The sequence below is a fragment of the Theropithecus gelada genome, chromosome 10, assembly GCF_003255815.1.
Source record: "Theropithecus gelada isolate Dixy chromosome 10, Tgel_1.0, whole genome shotgun sequence".
Lineage (NCBI taxonomy): Eukaryota > Metazoa > Chordata > Mammalia > Primates > Cercopithecidae > Theropithecus > Theropithecus gelada.
The window spans coordinates 49,298,493-49,320,211 of record NC_037678.1 but is presented as its reverse complement, the minus strand read 5'-3'; the positions used below and the strand labels follow the sequence as shown (position 1 = coordinate 49,320,211).

General features: G+C 45.0%; 1 protein-coding gene across 5 annotated transcripts in view; it reads left to right on the top strand.

The window, feature by feature from the left end:
• Nucleotides 1–21,719, top strand: part of TSHZ2 (teashirt zinc finger homeobox 2) — a 508,851-nt gene that overhangs the window by 276,999 nt on the left and 210,133 nt on the right. For 2 of the 5 annotated variants that reach the window (XM_025400142.1, XM_025400143.1), the window contains exon 2: nucleotides 2,380–5,449. In XM_025400142.1, coding sequence (XP_025255927.1) covers nucleotides 2,380–5,441 — 3,062 coding nt within the window. In that variant the 3' untranslated portion in view covers nucleotides 5,442–5,449. Of the gene's footprint in view, nucleotides 1–2,080; nucleotides 5,450–21,719 lie in introns of those variants that run through there. The other 3 variants (XR_003121535.1, XM_025400141.1, XM_025400144.1) reach the window with 2 other exon arrangements.

Sequence of the window (21,719 nt, the reverse complement as noted above, 5' to 3'; positions counted from 1 at the left end):
CTCACTGCCACCAAACCCCCAAATTTCTTTACTTGCTTCTTGGTTGCTGTGATTACGTGAGCCATAGGTGTGGTCACCACGTGTCTTAGCCTGGACCATCCTGCTGAATACCTATTGACCCAGCATATGTTCCGGATTAATAGCATTCCCTTCATTCTCAAAGTGACCCTATTTGATTGGTGAAATTTGTCTGATTCCCTGATGTATTTTACTTGGCTCAGTAACAACTTATTTTATCAAGTTGTTATTTAGTGTATTAATTTTATAACAGAGACTTTCTCCTTGAATGGTATACCTATTTTTTGCAAACACACAAGTTAATCCAGGAAAAAGAAAATGGTATGATACCGACAGGAATAATCTAATTCGGCCGTACGGTCATTTTAAACTACAGTTTTCTTGCAAGTTGTGACCGCTTATTAATGGGTTTTGGACTAGATTGAGTAGTTGTTGTTTTTTCAAACCAATTTTTGAGACTAGAGACCAGTAATGCCAATTTAATAAAAAATCCACCTGTCAATTTGCTAGGAAGGTAAAACACACCACACCAATAGCAGGAAAATAACTAACACAACCATAAAACTCATGGCTAGACTGAATTTATATGTTTCATCTTGTTTTATGGTATTCTGTCGCTAAAATCATGGGCTCTTGTCTCCAGTTTTCCCACAGTTTTCCCCTCTGATGTGGTTATCTATTTAGTGACATTTCAATGAAATTCCACTGCTTAACCTTTAGCCTTTGGGTCTCCTCAAAGGGTTCTTCTTCATTAGGTTGGCAATCCAAAGACAGGGACATCTCCTGTGTTCAGGCATTCTCCCATCAGGCAGACCTGGGTGTATGTCCTCACTCTGCAATGCTAGCTGTGTGGCCTTGGGTGAATTTCCTTACCTTAAAGCCTCAGTTTCCCCCTCTGTGAAATGAAAATAATAGTGGCTACTTCATGCAGATATTAGACAAAATGAAAGAATGCATTTGCAGTGTTTAGTTTACTTCCTAGGAGACAGTAATTGCTCAATAAATATTCTTTATCTTCAGCAGCAGTGGCAGCCTTTGGAGTTGCTGCTTTATCCTAGCAAGCCCCCTTCTCTTCTAATTCTCTGTGCCTGCCTCACTGGACGGCCCTCCAGTGCATGGCCACTCCTTTTCCAAGCTCTGTCCTTAGGGACTGGAAATAACAGAGCCTGCTCTAAGGTTTTCCCCAAGTCACTACCTGCTACAGACAGAGGAGATAGAAGTTCATAAAAAAAAAATTGCATTAAGATTGTGCAGGCCTTGCAAACCTAAAACTGGATCTCCTTTTCTTTGGGACTTCTTTGGTTGCATTTTATCTGCATGGTTCTGAAAAGGCCAGGTGAAGAAAATGAGCCCATAGGCATAATGTCACATTCCCCATCTCCATTGATGGATATTTGCCCATTAATTCCCTTTGCACTGGCTCGCTCATGTCTTCATTTTCCCTATGCAATTACTGGTCCTAAATCCTTTCAGAGAAGGGAAAGCATGCATCCCCAATAGCATTTTGCATCTACAAATCAAATATATAATTGGCATCTCATGACGGGTACCCACAAATCACAGTGCATTTGAAATTACAGGCACAAGATCGAGAGGGCATTTTCAACCTTGTCTGGAAAGGTCTTCATAAACCTGTTTTAGAATAATAAGATAGTCGCCAAATCTCCCATTTTAGTACCATTTGCGATTATTTTAAAGTCATTATATTTGCTGAGCTTATATAATTTTTCAATGATCAATAGATTTTATTTGCATACTCCATAATCTCTCTTCCTGCTGTGTGATTCTCTACAAATAAAAATGTTATAGCAAAAAGACAGTGGCTATCAAAAAATATAATGGCTGTGCATCCAAATTACTTCTGAGCACTCGAAAATGATTTATTTATGGGGTTATATGCCAATATATACAAGTGCCTTGGTAAAGTTTACCATCTAGATGCCAAGAGTCAAGTCTTAGTCTCCTTATGGGCCAACATTCTTCTCTGTAGAGGTATGACTTTAATGGGATATGAATTTCAATCCAGATTTCCTAAAAGTCATAGACATGAATTTAGCAACTATCCCACTACAGGAATATTAGAAAGATATTCCTCAAACCTGAAAATTATTAACTTGGGACCCTAGGCATTTATAAAGAATTATGACTCCTGCCAATTTAAAAAAAAAAAAAACACACACACACAGTAGATGGCACGAAAAACACCATTTGGCTTTTCCTGCGTCCATTGCTCACAGTGCATAAAAGTGTAGATCAAGTCACTGTTCAGTTCGGCATGGGAAACACTTAGTCTGTGTGAGGAAATTGGAATGGAATATGGAGCCTGTTACTGTCGTTTCATCGCTGCTTCTTCTCTTGCAGGCTACGCCCAGGAGGAACAGCTGAAAGAAGAGGAGGAAATAAAAGAAGAGGAGGAGGAGGAGGACAGCGGTTCAGGAGCTCCGCTGCAGGGTGGCAATGACACAGGGACGGACGAGGAGCTAGAAACGGGCCCAGAGCAAAAAGGCTGCTTCAGTTACCAGAACTCTCCGGGAAGTCATCTGTCCAATCAGGATGCCGAGAATGAGTCTTTGCTGAGCGACGCCAGTGATCAGGTGTCGGACATCAAGAGTGTCTGCGGCCGAGATGCCTCGGACAAGAAAGCAAACACTCACGTCAAGCTTCCAAATGAAGCACACAACTGCATGGATAAAATGACTGCTGTCTACGCCAACATCCTGTCGGATTCCTACTGGTCAGGCCTGGGCCTTGGCTTCAAGCTGTCCGGTAGTGAGAGGCGGAACTGTGACACCCGAAACGGCAGCAACAAGAGTGATTTTGACTGGCACCAAGACGCTCTGTCCAAAAGCCTGCAGCAGAACTTGCCTTCTAGGTCCGTCTCGAAACCCAGCCTGTTCAGCTCGGTGCAGTTGTACCGGCAGAGCAGCAAGATGTGCGGGACTGTGTTCACAGGGGCCAGCAGATTCCGGTGCCGACAGTGCAGCGCGGCCTATGACACCCTAGTCGAGTTGACTGTGCACATGAATGAAACGGGCCACTATCAAGATGACAACCGCAAAAAGGACAAGCTCAGACCCACAAGCTATTCAAAGCCCCGGAAAAGGGCTTTCCAGGATATGGACAAGGAGGATGCTCAAAAGGTTCTGAAATGTATGTTTTGTGGCGACTCCTTCGATTCCCTCCAAGATTTGAGCGTCCACATGATTAAAACAAAACATTACCAAAAAGTGCCTTTGAAGGAGCCAGTCCCAACCATTTCCTCGAAAATGGTCACCCCGGCGAAAAAACGCGTTTTTGATGTCAATCGGCCGTGTTCCCCCGATTCAACCACAGGATCTTTTGCAGATTCTTTTTCTCAGAAGAACGCCAACTTGCAGTTGTCCTCCAACAACCGCTATGGCTACCAAAATGGAGCCAGCTACACCTGGCAGTTTGAGGCCTGCAAGTCCCAGATCTTAAAGTGCATGGAGTGTGGGAGCTCCCATGACACCTTGCAGCAGCTCACCACCCACATGATGGTCACAGGTCACTTTCTCAAGGTCACCAGCTCTGCCTCCAAGAAAGGGAAGCAGCTGGTATTAGACCCGCTAGCAGTGGAGAAAATGCAGTCGTTGTCCGAGGCCCCCAACAGTGATTCTCTGGCTCCCAAGCCATCCAGTAACTCAGTATCAGATTGTGCAGCCTCTACAACTGAGCTAAAGAAAGAGAGTAAAAAAGAAAGGCCAGAGGACACCAGCAGGGATGAGAAAGTCGTGAAAAGCGAGGACTATGAAGATCCTCTACAAAAACCTTTAGACCCTACCATCAAATATCAATACCTAAGGGAGGAGGACTTGGAAGATGGCTCAAAGGGTGGAGGGGACATTTTGAAATCTTTGGAAAATACTGTCACCACAGCCATCAACAAAGCCCAAAACGGGGCCCCCAGCTGGAGTGCCTACCCCAGCATCCACGCAGCCTACCAGCTGTCTGAGGGCGCCAAGCCGCCTCTGCCTATGGGATCCCAGGTACTGCAGATCCGGCCTAATCTCACCAACAAGCTGAGGCCCATTGCACCAAAGTGGAAAATGATGCCACTCGTCTCTGTGCCCACACACCTGGCCCCTTACACTCAAATCAAGAAGGAGTCAGAAGACAAAGATGAAGCCGTGAAGGAGTGTGGGAAAGAAAGTCCCCATGAAGAGGCCTCATCTTTCAGCCACAGTGAGGGCGATTCTTTCCGCAAAAGCGAAACACCTCCAGAAGCCAAAAAGACTGAGCTGGGGTCCCTGAAGGAGGAGGACAAGCTGATGAAAGAGGGCAGCGAGAAGGAGAAACCCCAGCCCCTGGAGCCCACGTCTGCTCTGAGCAATGGGTGCGCCCTTGCCAACCACGCCCCGGCCCTGCCATGCATCAACCCACTCAGCGCCCTGCAGTCCGTCCTGAACAATCACCTGGGCAAAGCCACGGAGCCCTTGCGCTCACCTTCCTGCTCCAGCCCAAGTTCAAGCACAATTTCCATGTTCCACAAGTCGAATCTCAGTGTCATAGACAAGCCGGTCTTGAGTCCCACCTCCACAAGGCCAGCCAGCGTGTCCAGGCGCTACCTGTTTGAGAATAGCGATCAGCCCATCGACCTGACCAAGTCCAAAAGCAAGAAAGCTGAGTCCTCGCAAGCACAATCCTGTACGTCCCCACCTCAGAAGCACGCTCTGTCTGACATCGCCGACATGGTCAAAGTCCTCCCCAAAGCCACCACCCCAAAGCCAGCCTCCTCTTCCAGGATCCCTCCCATGAAGCTGGAAATGGATGTCAGACGCTTTGAGGATGTCTCCAGTGAAGTCTCAACTTTGCATAAAAGAAAAGGCCGGCAGTCCAACTGGAATCCTCAGCATCTTCTGATTCTACAAGCCCAGTTTGCCTCCAGCCTCTTCCAGACGTCAGAGGGCAAATACCTGCTGTCTGATCTGGGCCCACAAGAGCGTATGCAAATCTCGAAGTTTACGGGACTCTCAATGACCACTATCAGTCACTGGCTGGCCAACGTCAAGTACCAGCTTAGGAAAACGGGCGGGACGAAATTTCTAAAAAACATGGACAAAGGCCACCCCATCTTTTATTGCAGTGACTGTGCCTCCCAGTTCAGAACCCCTTCTACCTACATCAGTCACTTAGAATCTCACCTGGGTTTCCAAATGAAGGACATGACTCGCTTGTCAGTGGACCAGCAAAGCAAGGTGGAGCAAGAGATCTCCCGGGTATCGTCGGCTCAGAGGTCTCCGGAAACAATAGCTGTCGAAGAGGACACAGACTCTAAATTCAAGTGTAAGTTGTGCTGTCGGACATTTGTGAGCAAACATGCAGTAAAACTCCATCTAAGCAAAACGCACAGCAAGTCACCCGAGCACCATTCACAGTTTGTAACAGACGTGGATGAAGAATAGCTCTGCAGGTATGAGTTTGCTCCGAGGCACTGCGACTAGCCTGGTGAGGAGCTTCTTACAGGGAGATGGGTCTGCTTAGAGGCAGCTAGTGTCTCCCAGTGCCAAGCAGGGTAGTCGCTTGCTTGAGTAGGATTTATTTTTATGAAAGACCAGAACATGAAAACTAAGTCCTAAGCATTCTCTCAAGTTCTCCAGTCTAGAGCTGGGAACTAGAATAAAATGGGTTTAGAGAGATACAGTTCACAGATTACTACTGCTTTTTCTAGGACTTCATCATCCATAATCCTGAATTACCCAAGGCAAGCTCAAGTGTCCAGCCAAGGCTATCTTTCATTTTAATTATTAGATACTAACTTCTGTCACCATTCCATTTCACCACTCTACCTTTCCATAGCAATGCCAATGACTTATAAGGTGACAAAAAGGTGAGCAATGAAAGAAAGATTGGAGAGTGCTAGAAGTAGTTACTATATAGAGATTCTTTCATCAACTCATGAATAGCTGGAAGTTGTCTTTAGGATTGTTACTTGTAATTAATGCTTTTTGCAGCTTACTTTTTAGCCATTGCCACCTTCCACCCTCTTCCCTTTGGTTATTTTCTACATTACATGTCCTGTGAATGAGCGTGTGTCCTAAACAGGTTGGTAGAAAAATATTCTTCTTCGCAAAACATTGAGATGAAAAGAGAAGAAGCTTATTTTCTTCTTTCATCTTTTGGTTGTCTTGTGGATAGGCCAATATTAGAGCCCACCTTTAACAAAGATAGAGGTAATGTGTGCCCTTGAGGTTTCATTTCACATAAAGAAACAAATGGCTTTCTGTATACTTAGTGTGCATGGAGTCCCACAGCTTGAAGATAATTTGCATCATGTATCATAGAAGTTCCATGCCTTATATAGTCATCCATGCCCAGACCATTTGTATCATTTTTAGGGCCGAGACCAAGGTCAAATGCCCTGGCAGATTAGTTTCACCAGCCATTTTCAAATTGAGTATAAGCAAGGCTGAGTCTTAACAAATCTCTCTCATTTGCCTATTTGTGTTTTCTGTACTTCTTTTTCTCTCCCTTCCAGCACGATGCCCCCACACACTAAGAGCCCTCCTATGTGTTCACGTGTTCCTCCACCTTCGGCCATTCCCCAAGACGGGAACCCAACCTGAACTAAACCTTCCGCACTGACCAATCCAGTTTATGTCATGCTAAGTTACAGATTTGCTCCTAACTAATTAGCTCTTAATTAATTCGCAATCAAATATGAAAAACTAATAACCTATAATCGCTCACCACCCCCTATTGTCAGAGCATTGGTTTATAAATAGAAGACTTTCAGAACAAGCTAGAAAGGTAGGACACTAGGAGAGTTCCAGGTAGAGAGCGGTATTTACATGGCATGGCTTTGGGCTCGCCTCACATCAGACAGAGAGGCTTACTGAGTGTGAGGATGGCCAAGATGAAATAAAAAGTTCAAATATCTGACCTGGGGCTTTCCCCTGAGTGAGGAGATCTATGCTTCTGATGGAGAGTAGTCCTCCTATAACTCTAATTGCTATCTGGTCCCAAATGAAGACTATCTTTTTGGTTTGCATGTTTTTATCATGATGATTAAATGTGTTATTGGCAGATTCTTCTCATTCTTTCCAAGCATGATTTGTTCAGCTCACGGAATTGAAAGAAAAGCCAAAATGCATCCATTGAATTCACACCTGAGCTTGGGGCTCGACAGCGTCCTATTTATTTGCTATATAACATTTTAAATCTTATATAACTTGCCATTATGTTTTCCTGGTTCTTTAAAAAAAAAAAGGGGGGGGGGTGGCACATACACAGAATACCTAGGGAGAAGAAAGATATTTCAAATCCAATAGTGGTGGGTTGAAACCATGGTGAAGAGGACAAACAGGTAATATTTATTTGTACTATAACAAAGACCACTTTTCTGCCTGTTAGGTTTGTAATCTTTTTTAGAAAATTAATATAATTGCCAAAACATTGTGATATGTAGATAGGAAGAGGGAAGGGGAAAAAAAGCTTGATCCATCGTCAGTCAGAATCTGGAATGTATGATACCTGTTCTAGGGATTCAAAGGTAAACCAATAATTTGGAAAAACATATACAAAAGGTACTTACAAATCTGTTAAATACATAGATAAGATAGCCATTTTGGCACCTCCCTGCGTTTGTACAGGATGAGTATATCTAATTTGGACCTCAAAAGCACCGTATTAGTGTTTTCGTTATACAAAACCAAAGCTCCATCCTTACAAGCACCATTAGGCTGCAGTTCTGAGAGGATTGAAGAAAAACAGGTTTGAGTGTTTGGGACTCACTCAAAGCTATGGGCATGTATGTATGATTTGTGAACAGAAAAGATGGTGCAGGTACTATCTGTGTTTGTGTTCATCCCAATAATACTCCTATCTGCCTGAAGGTTTCCTCCATCTGTACAAAGGTCGATTCTTGGTGCTTTGGTCATCTTAGAAAAAAATGCCTCCACCCCCGGGGTCCTCTTTTAGAACAACATTTATGCAATACCTTGCCCATTGCTTAGAATGATGCATATAAGGTTTGTAAATGGTCATGAAATGACATCACTGTTGTCTGGAACTCTAATCTTAGTTGTAATGCATGATAGCACAAATTGTGCAAAATGACATGATCTTTTAGAAAGTAGGATCAAGATTTCATGGAAAATTTGAGAGCTTTAACCTATCTATGTGTTCTGAAACACACAACTTTTGATCTGAATTTTCTTTCCTTTATCAGATATATCTTAAATCCTGCAAAATGCTCTGCCAAATATTAAATGTAACTTTTCATTAAAAATTCATTAGAAAATATTAAGTGTGCATCTCTATTTTAGGACATAAGTAATCTAGAACAATTTCAATAGGTATCTGTATGTATCTTTAAAAGCCACATGCTCTTGACTAATAGAAATTAAACTGAGAGCAAATCAATGAGTCTGAAATGCATAAAGGCTTGAAATTATAGTCATTACTGTGTAATATAGTGTACAAGTTTAACGGCACACCTAGCCTTGAAATCGTTGGCAGGAAAGTATTCTAGTCCAATGAGCTGCCACTTCTGTTGTGGGCAGCTTGATAAAAACATATGTTCAGGGTGAAAAGCGTGTAAGGTTGCCAGACAAAATACAGAATGGATGTCCAGTTAAATTTATATTTCAGATAAATTATAAATATGTTTTGAGTGTAAATCTGGCCCAAATATTGCATAGGCCATACTTATATTTTAAAAGTATTCATTGTTTATCAGAATTCAAATTTAACTGGGCATCCTGTATTTTTATTAGCTAAATCTGGCAATCTTAATAGCATAGATTATATGGCAATTGGGAAGAATAAAACAGCCCGGACAAATTAATGTCTATTAATGGCATCAACCATTCCTTCCTCCGTTAAATAAATATTCCTCCATTTCATCCTCTTTTCCCTCCTTTGTTCCTTCATTCCTTCCTCTTTCCCTTCTTTTCTTCCTTCCTTTTTTCTTTCCTTCCTTCTTTTCTTCCTTCCCTGCATTACTTTCATCCTTCAACAAATATTGGTTGTGCTTTTACTATGCACTGGACTCTATTATATTTAACAATGGAAGTATAATAGTGAAGCAGCAGTTCTACCAATTATAATAGCAAAATGTGCCAGGCCTTGCAGCAAACACTTTGCAAACATTATTTTACTTTATTCTCACAAACAGCCCTACGAAGTGGAGGTTGATTCACTCATGATAGGGAGGAGAAAATGGAGGCAGAGAAATTCTGCCTGAATTCCCCAAGGTCCTGCAATCTCTGAGCCTCACTCATTCATTATGACATATCTAGAAAGTCATCGTTCCACAGCAAGCACTGTGCTAATTCCCAGGGAGTAAGCCATAACCAGGACAAGCATCTGCCTTTGAGGCTAGTGGCAGACAAATAGATGAAAAACTCTAAGGGAAATGCTGAAAGGAGCACACAGGAGGTGGCTCTGCCTGGTTCTGGGGGAAGCCAGGATGGGGAACAGTGGTCTCAGAGGCAGTGTTTGGAAAAGAATGCCCAATTCACCCGCTTTCAGGAAAACATGCCCCACTTCTACATCTATATGATGTGGACATAGTATCCTTCTCATAGGAAGGTTGTGAGAATTAAATGTATGTAATTATTTTCCTTAAAGCCCGTAGTAGGTTTACAAGAAAAGCACATAGTAGGTCTATAAGAAAAGCAAGTTCTAGGCAGAGCCACTGCATGCTCTTACCATGCTCTGTAGCCTCACCTGCAGCATAGAGAACTCGCAGCAACTTCTTAACTCTAACTAATTAATAATCCTCCAAAACCTCAACCTGCTCTTTGATTCAGATGACAATGACAGTGAAACTATCATTGACTGGCCTCTTTTTATAACTCAGGCGTAATTATTCATATTATCCTCATTTTGCAGAGAGGTAAACCAAAGCTCCAAGAGTTTCATGATTTGTCCAAGAGCATAAAACGAAGCCTGGAGGCAGGATTCGAACCCAGGACTGTCCAATGCTCATCAACTTTCTCCTGCGCCTCAGTTTCCTCCTCCTTGCCTGATGGTTTCTAGGCAATACTCATGGCCAGATGTGCCTCCAACAGCCCAGAGAAAAAGCTGTAAAATGTGGCCTAAAAGTTGAGAAGAGAAAGGGCACTTTCCTGGGTCTTTTGGAGGCTCCAGCTATCAAACATTGCAACTCAGGGGCCCAGGACTGACCTGCAGGGTAAAGCAGAACATGCTTGTTCTCTTTCTTTTAATGCTCTTGATCAATCAGGTAATTATACATTTGCCGTATGGTGTCTAACCAAGAAATGACCCAAATTCCAGTGAAAATATAGATACCTAAGATTAAAAAAGAACATCCTCATTCTGACCCTTGGGAATTCATTTTAGGGAGACGAAATGAGAACTGAGAAACAGGGTCAAGTATAAGACTGCAGCATCTCTCAAGCAGCAAGAAGCCAATGCATCGTCCTCCTTAACATTTGCATTTTTTCAAAAGGATCTGGCTTAACTCCGTGTACGCATCTCAGCCTCCATTGTACCTTCCCCCTCATTTGGACTTTTGAATGCTCAATCCTGACGTGTATAATTTGGTGCTTTAATATAGAGTAACATTATTTTTCATTTACTCCAATCTGCCATCAGTATCATCTTTTCATTTAACCAGATGCAATTCTTTTTTCTTTCGCTAAATTGAAAATCCATGAGCGACAGGGAGTGCAATGTTTTAATTAGCTCATATTTTTTATATGGATTTATGTCTTTAAAATACATTTCTGTAATTCTTCAGCTAAATTAAAAACGTCTTTCTGCGAAAGTGAGGAGGGGAAAATAAAGAGCTAAATTGTGTCATTAGCTTAGGTGGTTGCAGAGGAGGAGCAGAATCTAGTGGAGGTTCACACGGTTGCCAGAGCTGCTTCCTGTGAGGCTTTTGAACTTGCCCTTCCTGCAAAGAAGTCTTTCTCCATAAAGACCTCTCAAAAAATGGCTTGGGGAGGATTTTTTTTTTTTTTTTAAGGCCTCTAGTAAGTAAACAAGCAGTTACCTTCACTGAGCTAATTTGAAACTCAACCTGCCGCCAAACAAACAGAGAAAAAGAAGTCATAATGATAAACAGTTTTCCCTGCATTTCTCTTTGTCTTTTTTTTTTTTTAACTATCAAGTTTAAAGCTTTCCACGATGCTTTTTTCTACTTTCTAGGAGACAAGTGACATTCCGTGGTAAATGGGAGAAAAAGCCATGCAGAACTGAAATCTCTCTAACGCATTGACACTAACTTGCCCTCTATTGTTGGAAATGAGCAGGCGTTCATGATTGTTCATCAAACGGCTCCTAATGCAGTTAAAGCATTCAGCTATAATTTCTCCTTGCATTTATAATTACTGTCATAGACTGCACACCTCGGTGAGCAGATTAAAGCTATAAACTATTTAGCCTCGGCTCTAAGACGAGGAACTTGATTTGTCTGGCAGGAGTTATTTGTTAGGGAGCTTGACACTTCACATAAAAATGACTCAACTTGATGAAGAACAATGCAGTTTTAGCAATGCGGGGATTTTAAATCAGTCATGACGCCACGCCCTGCAAGAATCGCAGGGCAGTTTGTTAAATGATATGTAGGCCAGGGAGATAAGGGAATGTGTTAAGGGTACCAAAATAGAAGAGGATTTGGTGTGCAGTTGCCTTCTTTCCTGACTCTCTCCTGGAAGATCAGGAGTTTGTTGAAAATCAGTGCATGTCATGTTCTCCTATTAAATCCAGTGTAAATGTTATGTGAGGCTCACCTGGAGGGGAAAGGGATGCCAGCAGCCACAGGCACATGTCACATTTGGGGGTTTTACAGAACTCTGTGTGGCTGTTGAGAAAATTCACCTCCAGAAGCCCAAGAAGCCAGGAGTATAAGGAAAATGGGTGTTTGATTTGGTTTGTTTCCTGGAACATGTTTGTGTGTTTCTTTGGGTATTTATTTATTTGTTTACTTACAGGAGGCACAGAATATATTTAGGCACAGAAGGTGTTTCCATGGGGCTGATTCTATACCTTTTATCTGTGACAATAAACAAAAAACAGATATTTTCCAACTCAGACATCTTCTAATTGTTGTGACCGAGAGCTGCTTCTCAATGAATTTTGGGCAAATTTGACTTGCCACAGAATCATCTCCCACCTACCCATACTTCATAGCCATCAATAAACACAAATTTACCTTAAAACTGGCATTCAGCATCAAGACTGTTGAATGTTTATTTGCAGCAAACAGTGGATACCGGTTCCCAAATATTAGGGATCATGAAGACAAGTGCTCCCAAGGCTGGGCGGTGACCTGGAGGACCCTAGCATGCTGGCAGGGACAGTCACAGGGAAGCAAGGAGGCCTTGCACAGCACCAGTGGTTTCCAAAGAAGTAGCAAATCCAGATCTTTGTGGGACCTCCCCAGTGTTTTAGTCGAGAGGTTTTTTTTATGGATGTGGTTTGGTTTGGTTTGGGTTTTGGTTTGTTTTGTTGTTGTTGTTCTGAACACCCTTCAAGCCGAACAAAGTATATCAGAGACCAGATTCACCTGCTAGGCTGCTGGTTTGCAGCCCCTGGATCTGGTGGCAGGTCAGGTGGAGACACTGGCCCTGTTTCTCGGTGGTCTTTATCCCCTCTCCCTCAAGGTAACCCCACTAGGGCTTTGGGCTCTTACATGAATGCCACTTGTCCCCATCTCAGAGGATACTGGGCTGTTCTTTAGGAAACTCTACTTCCTTCTTCTTAAGATTTCATCAGGTTGCTGCTACTCAGAGGAGAGGGGCAGGCTGGGCTCCGCTGGAGAGGAACCAACCATTCAGGCTTACCCAGGACTTGGCCGGAAGGGTTCCAGGGATTCGAGACTGAAACCAGAAAATTCCAGACAAACCAGGCGAGTTGGTCACCCTGCTCTCCTAATATACTCTGGTTTCTTTGCAGATTATATAAATCTTTTGCCTTCTACTGATACATCTCTTGCCTTAGGGCGCAATACTCACTACTGGCATAGCTTGCGAAATGGTGTGTGTTCTCTACTCCTTATAATATTTAGTCAATGCTGTTACCCAGCACATTTGACCTATGGTATTTGTCTAATCCTCACAGCAAAACTGCAAAGTAAATATTATACCCGTTTTAGAGATGAGAAAGCTGAGGCTCAGAGAAGGTGTTTCAGATGCCCAAGACCCACAGCAGCAGGTAGCGGAGCTGAGACTCCAGGCCAGAGCCGTCAGAATTGGAGCACAGGGTTCCTTACACAGCACTGGGCAGCCAGTGCTCAACTTCAGTGTACATGGAACAGACAATGCTTCGAAGTGTGGTGCCTTTAAAGTGCATAGTCTTAGTGAGCTGATTTTTGAACATGTGTAACGGTGCCTCAGCTATATTTGCTGCAAAGAGTGGAATCTTCTTGCCTGCCAAAACCCCCGGCCCAAAGGATGTATATCCAGAGTGAGCAAGTGTTTCTAAAGTTTCACCAACTTAAGCCCAAATATATGCTCTTACAAGCTACCCAGCACTCGTGCCAGTAGGCAAAGGACTATGGCTAAAGGCGATTTTGTTCAATGAAGTTAGCCTTCAAGTTACTGCTCCGTGATATGTGTAGATTTTTTTTTATACAAAGCTTCTCCCTTTATTCACTCAGGTGCTCTACGGGGAGCACTCACTGTAGGTTAGGAGCTGGCCTTCCTGTGGGGGAGATGGACAGACAAACAGTGTCATAATGATGAAAAACAAGGCAGTGTGGAGGGCCAGAGGGCACTATGGCCTGCCGGTTTACAAGGAGCTCAGGGGAAGGCCGCATTGGGAGGGTCTGTTTATGTTGAGACTGGCCAAGCAGCACTTAGAGGGGTTCCCAAGAAGCCGTAAGAGTACCTGCTCCTCTCCAAGCACTGAAGGCAGGAGCAGGCCTGGTGGATCCAAAGATGTATCAAGGGTCGGGGAGACACAGCTTGGGGAGCAAGGGGACAGCATTGAAAATGAAAGCTGGAGAAAGAGGCCAGGGCCTGAGCACTCAGGGGTGGGGAAGATGGGGAGAAATAAGGCCTAGAGAGGTTCAGTGACTTACCCCAGGCCACACAGCTAACAGACGTCACACATCCAAAGAAAGTCCCAGTGAGAACATTCAAATGCACTGAGCCAGACAGGGAAGGCGCACTGAGGGAGCTTGGAAGATTCTAAATTTCAGATTTTCAATGCCAGAAAGGCTGAGACAAGGGAGAGACTGGCAAGCATGAGACAGGCTTGAGAGGTGTTGGAGGTGAGCAGGGACAGGGTCGGGGTGCAGCAAGTCATGGCAGGGGAGTGAGGAAGAAGGAAAGGAGGTCTGGTGGCTGCCAGGTACAACACAGGGGAGGCTGCTGTTTCTTTCCTCCTCCAGCCCCGCAGCGCTAACCCACTCTGTGGGGGCTCAGCCCACCTCTGTGAGCTGGTCTTCCTTTTTCTGTTGTGTAATAGGCGCATGGCAGTAAATGCCACCTCCCTGGCTCCCTCGGGGAAGCCCCACGGCTCGATTATTCCTGAGAATTGGTGACATTCTGTGGCTGCTCCTTGTGGGGGAGGCACAGGTCTGGCCCACCTGTTGATTTTTGTTCACTTCTTGCTGTCACTTTTGAAAGAGAGGAAGGTTTTACATACACATAAGTAATTAATTTTGTTCTTTCTTATTCTGAACGCCCCACACATCAGCAGAAGACCAGAAACACTTCTTCAGGACAGAGAGGCACAGGAGAGCAATCTGAGAGAAATTGTTTTCCCTTTCTCCCTCCCTTCCTCCTTTCTTCCCTCCCTTCTTTTCTTTCTTTTTACCGATATTTATCAGACACTTCTTACAGACACTGGGACTATAACAGGGAAATATACAAGCTCCCTGCCCTTGGGAAGCTTAGAATCTGACCCTCCACTTTAGACTGAGGCTCGAGAGAAGCTATTTGGCCACAGCTACACCAATTTTACCTGCAGTGGGATAAGATCTAAAAGTTAGACTTCCTGGGTTTTATGGGAACACCAAGGAGAAACATCTAATCCAGGATGGGGGTCAAGGGTGGAGGAGGACACGGGGAGTCTGGGAGGGCTTCCTGCATGGGAGCCCCGATTCTGAGACTTTCAAGATGAGCAGAGAGAAGTCAGGAGAAGAGAGATGAAGGAGGGACACAGCGTGGAAAGAGAACAACAGAAAAGGAATATCTAGAAACAAAAAGAAGTTCAATTCGTGCGCTCTGCCCCACGCCCAGAAATTGTTTCCTCGTTTTCACTAATCTGACATAAATAACTGGACACTCCAGCTCTGACAAGGCTGGGCCCTGTGTTTTCACCCCTCCCCTTAGAGGATCGCTTCTAGTTCAAGGCAACACAGTTTGTTCTCTCACCTATGCACCTACGCACTCTCACCTCAAATAAGAAACCATTTATTTTGGATTTTCCAAAATACCAAAAATAATTCTCATTGTCCCATCATTGCTACTAGTAAGAATAATATGGCTATAATAATAGTTAATTGTGTCATTCATAAATCCAAAAGTATTTGTGTGCATGTACTTTTCCTCAAGCCCTATATAAGGCTCTAGGGATAGAGTGACATCACAAACAATGACACTTCTTGGCCTTGTGGGGTTCTAGTCTAGCAGGGGAGGCTGATCGATGAGGCGTTTTTTTGGGTTTTGTTTTTGTTTTTTGAGATGCAGCCTCACTCTGTCACCCAGGCTAGAGAGCAGTGGCGCGATCTCGGCTCACTGCAACCTTTGCCTCCCGGGTTCAAGCAATTCTCCTGCCTCAGCCTCCTGAGTAGCTGAGCTTACAGGTGCCGCCACCGCGCCTGGCTAATTTTCTGTGTTTTTAGTAGAGAAGGGGTTTCACCATGTTGGCCAGGCTGATCTCGAACTCCTGACCTCAGGTGATTTGCCCACCTTGGCCTCCCAAAGTGCTGGGATTACAGGCATGAGCCACCGCGCCCGGCCTCGATGATGATTATATGACCACACAGGTGAACGTTGATAGCACTGGTAGGAGTGCCACCTATGAGGCTGCAAGGGAAACAAAGTCCCTAGCAGGGGCTTTGACCTGGCACAGAGATCAGGGTAGACCTTGAGGGAAGATGGGAAGGGCCTCAGTGCTAGCGAGCTGAAACAGGAAGTGCCTGTGTCGAGGCTCCGAGGCCAGTGAGAAGAGGGACAAGTACAGGTGCCCGAAAGAAAGTCAGTGAGGGGAAGGGAGAGGGAGAGCACGGGTGATGTGAAATGAGGCTCCAGTGATGCAGTTTCTCTTAATATTTCAGCCTGTGCTCAGATCCTTAAAGGCGCTATTCAGGTCTTTCAATAATCTCACAGGACGGGTGCTAGTCATTCATTTTACATAAGAGGAAACTGAGGCCTAGAAATAATGAAAAGCCCCAGCCTCACAGTCCCTGGCAGAGAGAGAATGCGAGTCCAGCTTAGACCCTACACATGTGTTCCTTCTACCACATGACTCCTGTAGTCACGTCATCCCCTGCCTGTACCTACAAAGGGCTGTTTAAAGATGCCCAGTAGATGCTGTGAGGACTTAAAACAATATATGTTCAGATTGCTGAAAGGAGCCGGCACAAATTGGATGGCAGTGAAGGTCCTTGCAGCCCCCTGTCTCCTGCCTTAGTTTGTGTTGAGGATTAGGTCAGATAGTGCACAGGGGTGGGGAATGTCGGCGTGGATCTGACACACAGAGCAAGTGACTGAGGAACTGCTTCCCTCTCGATTCCCTTCCCCCTGACCCCCAGCCCTTGATCACCTACTTTAAAGAAAAAAACCCTTTCATTTACTTAGGGTTTAAACTAAGATGTGAAATGGATGGTGCCACTTTATTTGAAGGAATAAAGAGGGATTGTAAGTATAGATTCATCTAAAACAGCTCTGGGAGGGGTCGGGGGGACAAAAGATATATCCCTGAGAAAAAACGGAATGTAGCATTAACCTGCATTTCCTTCCCTCCGACTTTCCCATTCTCTTCCTGCCACCAGCCACTTTGCAAAACTCCACTTGCCACATCACACATTTGCTGATGGCTAAGCCATGCTTGGGAAGAACTGCACTGGAGTTTTCAGTAAGATGATGAGGATGGTGATGATGAGGAGGAGGAGGATCTGATGACGAGGATATGATGATGATTAAATGTTGTAGGACACTAACTTAGAATAGTGCCTGGCACACTATCCATTATCAGAAATATCCGTGTCATCGATATTGACACAGGACTAACATTTATGGAGCACTGTTTGAATCACCATATAGGTTAATTATATGATCAGTAACAATGAAGTGAAAGGAACCTCTTCTTTTAATCCTTTTTTGATAAAATAACTTAATATATTCTCCTATCATCTCTGAGAGGTAGATGGAGACCCTACCTTCATTTACTAATTTACCTTTAGGGAGACTGAGGCATTTGTCCGTAAAACTGGGAGCTATGTAAGAACCTGGCCACAGTGAAATGCACCTGTGGAGGGTATGGTGGAGATGCCTTTGGATTTCTGATACTATATCCTCGTGCCCACGCCTGGCTTCTGCTTGTTTCCCCCTAATAGATGCATCTGCAGCTCTCTTCTGGGGATATCCCCCAGCTCCTGCAGCTGCTCTCCTTGCACACACAGAGAGCCCTTGGTGCCTGCAAGTGTGTGCCCCTGGCTGGCCTGTATGACTGATGTGGAGTACCAGAGCCCAACTCTTGCCTCCCGAGGGGCCAAGCTCCGAGTCCTAAGTTGCTAGTGCCTTATGTATGCTATCTCAATTAATCTTTCTCCTCAATTCTATAAAGAAGGAACTATGACTGCACCCAGCTTATAGGTGAAGAAATCAGCCCTCAGAGACATGAAGTGACCAGGAAGGCCACACAGCTAGTAAGTAGCAGAGCTGGATGCTAAGTGTAGACAAATGGAGGATTTGCCTGAAGCCAGAATTTTGGCCAAAATGTCAGCACCATTCTGGCATCCCTTGGTGAAATTCTGTGGGTAGCACGCCAAAGCGTGAGATGCAGACACACCACTTATTTGAAGGAGAGAAAAGATGAATCCCCGCCCCCCAAAAAGCTTAAATATCCCCAAAATTCAAATCTTTGACCAAGGCAACTTTCTACCACTCCGGGCCGTCGGCAAATTGGCACTTCAAATGTGCGTGGTTTTATCTGGTATTTTTTTATCGATGGAGAAAAAAATGATGTTTCAGGTTATGTTATTTTCAATGCTACATTACTCGATTTCACAGTCAAATAATTCTATTTTTGCTCACCAGAGGATTTTGTCATGTTTAATTGTTTATGACTCCCCCCTCCCCCTGTACTTGCAGGAGCCTCCACTTTTCCCCCTGCTGCCTTTCGTTAGACTCTCCCGTGTGCGGTAACCATGGAGATGGGTCCCTATTGGATAGTCTCTGCTCTGGCTTAGAAGTCAAAGAGCCAATCAGGACCTCATCATACCAAGAAATGTAAGAGGATGAAAAATGCCAGGCCTTTGTAAGTGGAGGGAAGGCCTGACATGCAGTCTCCAGAGACAGGGAGTTCCTGATGCCTAGAAATCCTGAGAAGGAAACACACAGCAGCTAAGCTCAGTGGGGAAAAACATGGGTCCTGGAACTGCTGGAGTCCGGCCCCAGGGCTGGGTCTCCTCTTCCTGGCTGAGGGACCTGGGTCAGGTCACGCCACTTCTTTGAACCTCAGCTGTCTCTTCTATCAAGTGGCAGCAGGAAGGCTGAGCTCACATATTGTTATAAAGATAAAATTAAATATAACCCACTAAGCACCTGCCCAGTCCTGTATCAGGCACGTAGAAGTCCTCAATTAACAAGAGCTACTCTCATAATAACTAAAATGTAGTGCCCCTAGAATTGAGGCTGGGTGAACAGATCTAACAGCCCTGCCCTCAGAATGTTTGCTGCCCGTCACAGAAGGAAGACAATGAAACCACAAGGCTTAGCCTCTGCTTACTGCTAGCATAACAGAAGTACGGAGCCAGTGGGGAAAAGAAGGGTCAAAGAAGTCTAACCAAACAAGAAGAGATCTAGGCTGAGTCTGGAATGATGAAAAGGAGCTAGCCAGGTGGATAAGAGGGAAAAGTGTTGTGGAAAGAAGGAGCGGCAAGAGTAAAGCCTTGTAAGTGAGAGAGAGGGTGTGGTTCCTTCCAGAGAATGCATGTGGCTCAGTATGATTGGAGGGAGCCCAGTTTTGGGGAGCAGATGGCAGAGACAGGAGGCTGAACAGACAGGTGGCTGGTGGATGTGCACACGATGACTTCTACTTGGGTGCACAAAGTTTGTCTTTTCATAATCTTAGAGACAGATGTTCAATTGAGGTTTGCTTTATGAAATATTGGAGCATTGTTTCCATGAAATTGACTTTGCAGGGCTGGGAAGTGAGTGGAGAAGTGGAGTTTCTTTTTAGGTGTGACAGAGTCTTTCTCTGTTGCCAGGAGTGCAGTGGTATGATCTCAGCTCACTGCAACCTCTGCCTCCCCAGCTCAAGCAATTCTCCAGCCTCAGCCTCCTGAGTAGCTGGGATTACAGGCACGTGCCACCACACCTGGCTAATTTTTGTATATTTAGTAGAGATGGGGTTTCACCATGTTGGTCAGTCTGGTCTTGAACTCTTAACCTCGTGGTCTGCCCGCCTTGGCCTCCCAAAGTGCTTGGGTTACAGGCCTGAGCCACCGCACCCGGCGGAGAAGTAGACTTTTAACTGAGCCTCCAGTTGACACTGCATACAAGGTCGACCTGCACCTTGAAGCTCTGGGAGGGCCGAGGCTGCATCTGATTGGCTTCCTGTTGTATTCCTTGGAAACCAGACTCTATAAATACTGGATAAAAGAAAGGAAGGAAGGAAAAGAGAGAGGGAGAAAGGGACATACTATCCAGGAAGTGATTACACTTCCTTTTGCCATCCACCACGGGTGAAATGACAATACTTACTTCCCTCATCCGTGAGGCAGATCAAATGCATAAAAGTACACAAAACATGAAGCACAGTCCCCAGCATCTAACAGAAGCCCAGTGCAAATCAATCTTCAGGCTTTGCACAATCAGAAAAGTATGAGGATGTAAGAAACATTTCCAGCCTGCTGTAGAAAGGACTAACACTCTGCCAGGATGTTTGTGCATCCGGGTTAAGAAATGTCTGTGCTAACTCTCGGAGGAACTGCTGTGTTCCAGGCTCTGTTCTGAGTCCTAGGCTACACCAGAGAATAAGAGAAACAGGGGATGCAGGTTGACAATAATACTAAGGGCTAATATCTATTGAGCACATAAATACAAGTAACAATTTCTGAGAATGAGGGGCTGCCAAGGAAATATGGGGTAGTGCAAGGGACTGTGACAGGGCCACCTACTTTAAATAGAGGAGATTGAGAAGACAGGAGTCAGGTGGCAAATTGGAGGCAGAACATCCCAGGCAGGAGAAACGGGAGCAGGGCTGATATGTTTGATTCGGAGAAAGGCTGGAGTGTCGTGAGCTGGGCATCCAGGAGCGGGACATGAATTGCGGGATGGGCATGGGACAAGTTAGGGCTTTGTAGAACATGCTAAGAACTTTGCATTTTTTGAGACCATGCTAGCTGGGTGGGGAAATAAAAGAACGCTGGATTTGTTTTTCCTTAAGTCCAGTGGGAAGCCATTGAAGCAGCTTAAACAAGCATGTGGCATAATCTACTTTCTTTCTTTTTTTGAGACAGAGTTTCACTCTTTTTGCCCAGGCTGGAATGCAATGGTGCAATCTTGGCTCACTGTAACCTCTGCCTCCCGGGTTCAAGTGATTCCCCTTCCTCAGCCTCCTGAGTAACTGAAATTACAGGCATGCGCCACCACGTCTGACTGATTTTGTATTTTTAGTGGAGACAGAGTTTCACTCTGTTGGCCAGACTGGTCTCGAACTCCTGACCTCCGGTGATCCACCTGCCTCGACCTTCCAAAGTGCTGGGATTACAGGCATGAGCCACCACGCCCGGCCTACTTTCATTTGTAGAAGATCACTCTGGCTACTGGGTGTGGAATGGACAAGAGGGTCAGGAGTGAAAGCAGGAGGCCAGCAAGGAGGCTGTTGGGAGACCAGGAACAGATGGCCTTGGTTGGAGCCTCAGTGGAGGCAGTGAGCATGGGGAGGAATGCGTGGACCTGGGAGGATTCTGGGTCACTCAGGACCATGCTTACCTAGGGAGGAGAAGGGACTTCAAACAAAGAAGACATGTGCACATGGGGACAGGTTCTCTCAGCTTCACACTGTGGGGCCCCGGGTGGGCTCTAGAGGACCAGGATACAACTGCTCTTCCCAAATCTGCCCTGGACCGCCCGGACTCCCAAGCATGGCATCACTGCCCATCTCCCAAGAAGAATCCAATCTGATAAAAGTAAACCACTATTGGCAGGGCGCGGTGGCTCACGCCTGTAATCCCAGCACTTTGGGAGGCCGAGGCGGGCAGATTACGACGTCAGGAGATGGAGATCATCCTAGCCAACATGGAGAGACCCCGTATCTACTAAAAATACAAAATTTAGCTGGGTGAGGTGGCAGGGGCCTGTAATCCCAGCTGCTCAGGAGGTTGAGGCGGGAGAATCGCTTGAACCTGGGAGGCGGAGATTGCAGTGAGCCAAGATCGCACCATTGCATTCCAGCCTGGCGACAGACTGAGACTCCATCTCAAAACACAAAATAAATAAATAAATAAACCACTATTTTCGTGCTTCTCCAGGAATTATGAAGTGTAAAGACGAAAGGCCCCGCTGTGCTTGCCTTCCTATTTTTCAATCCTA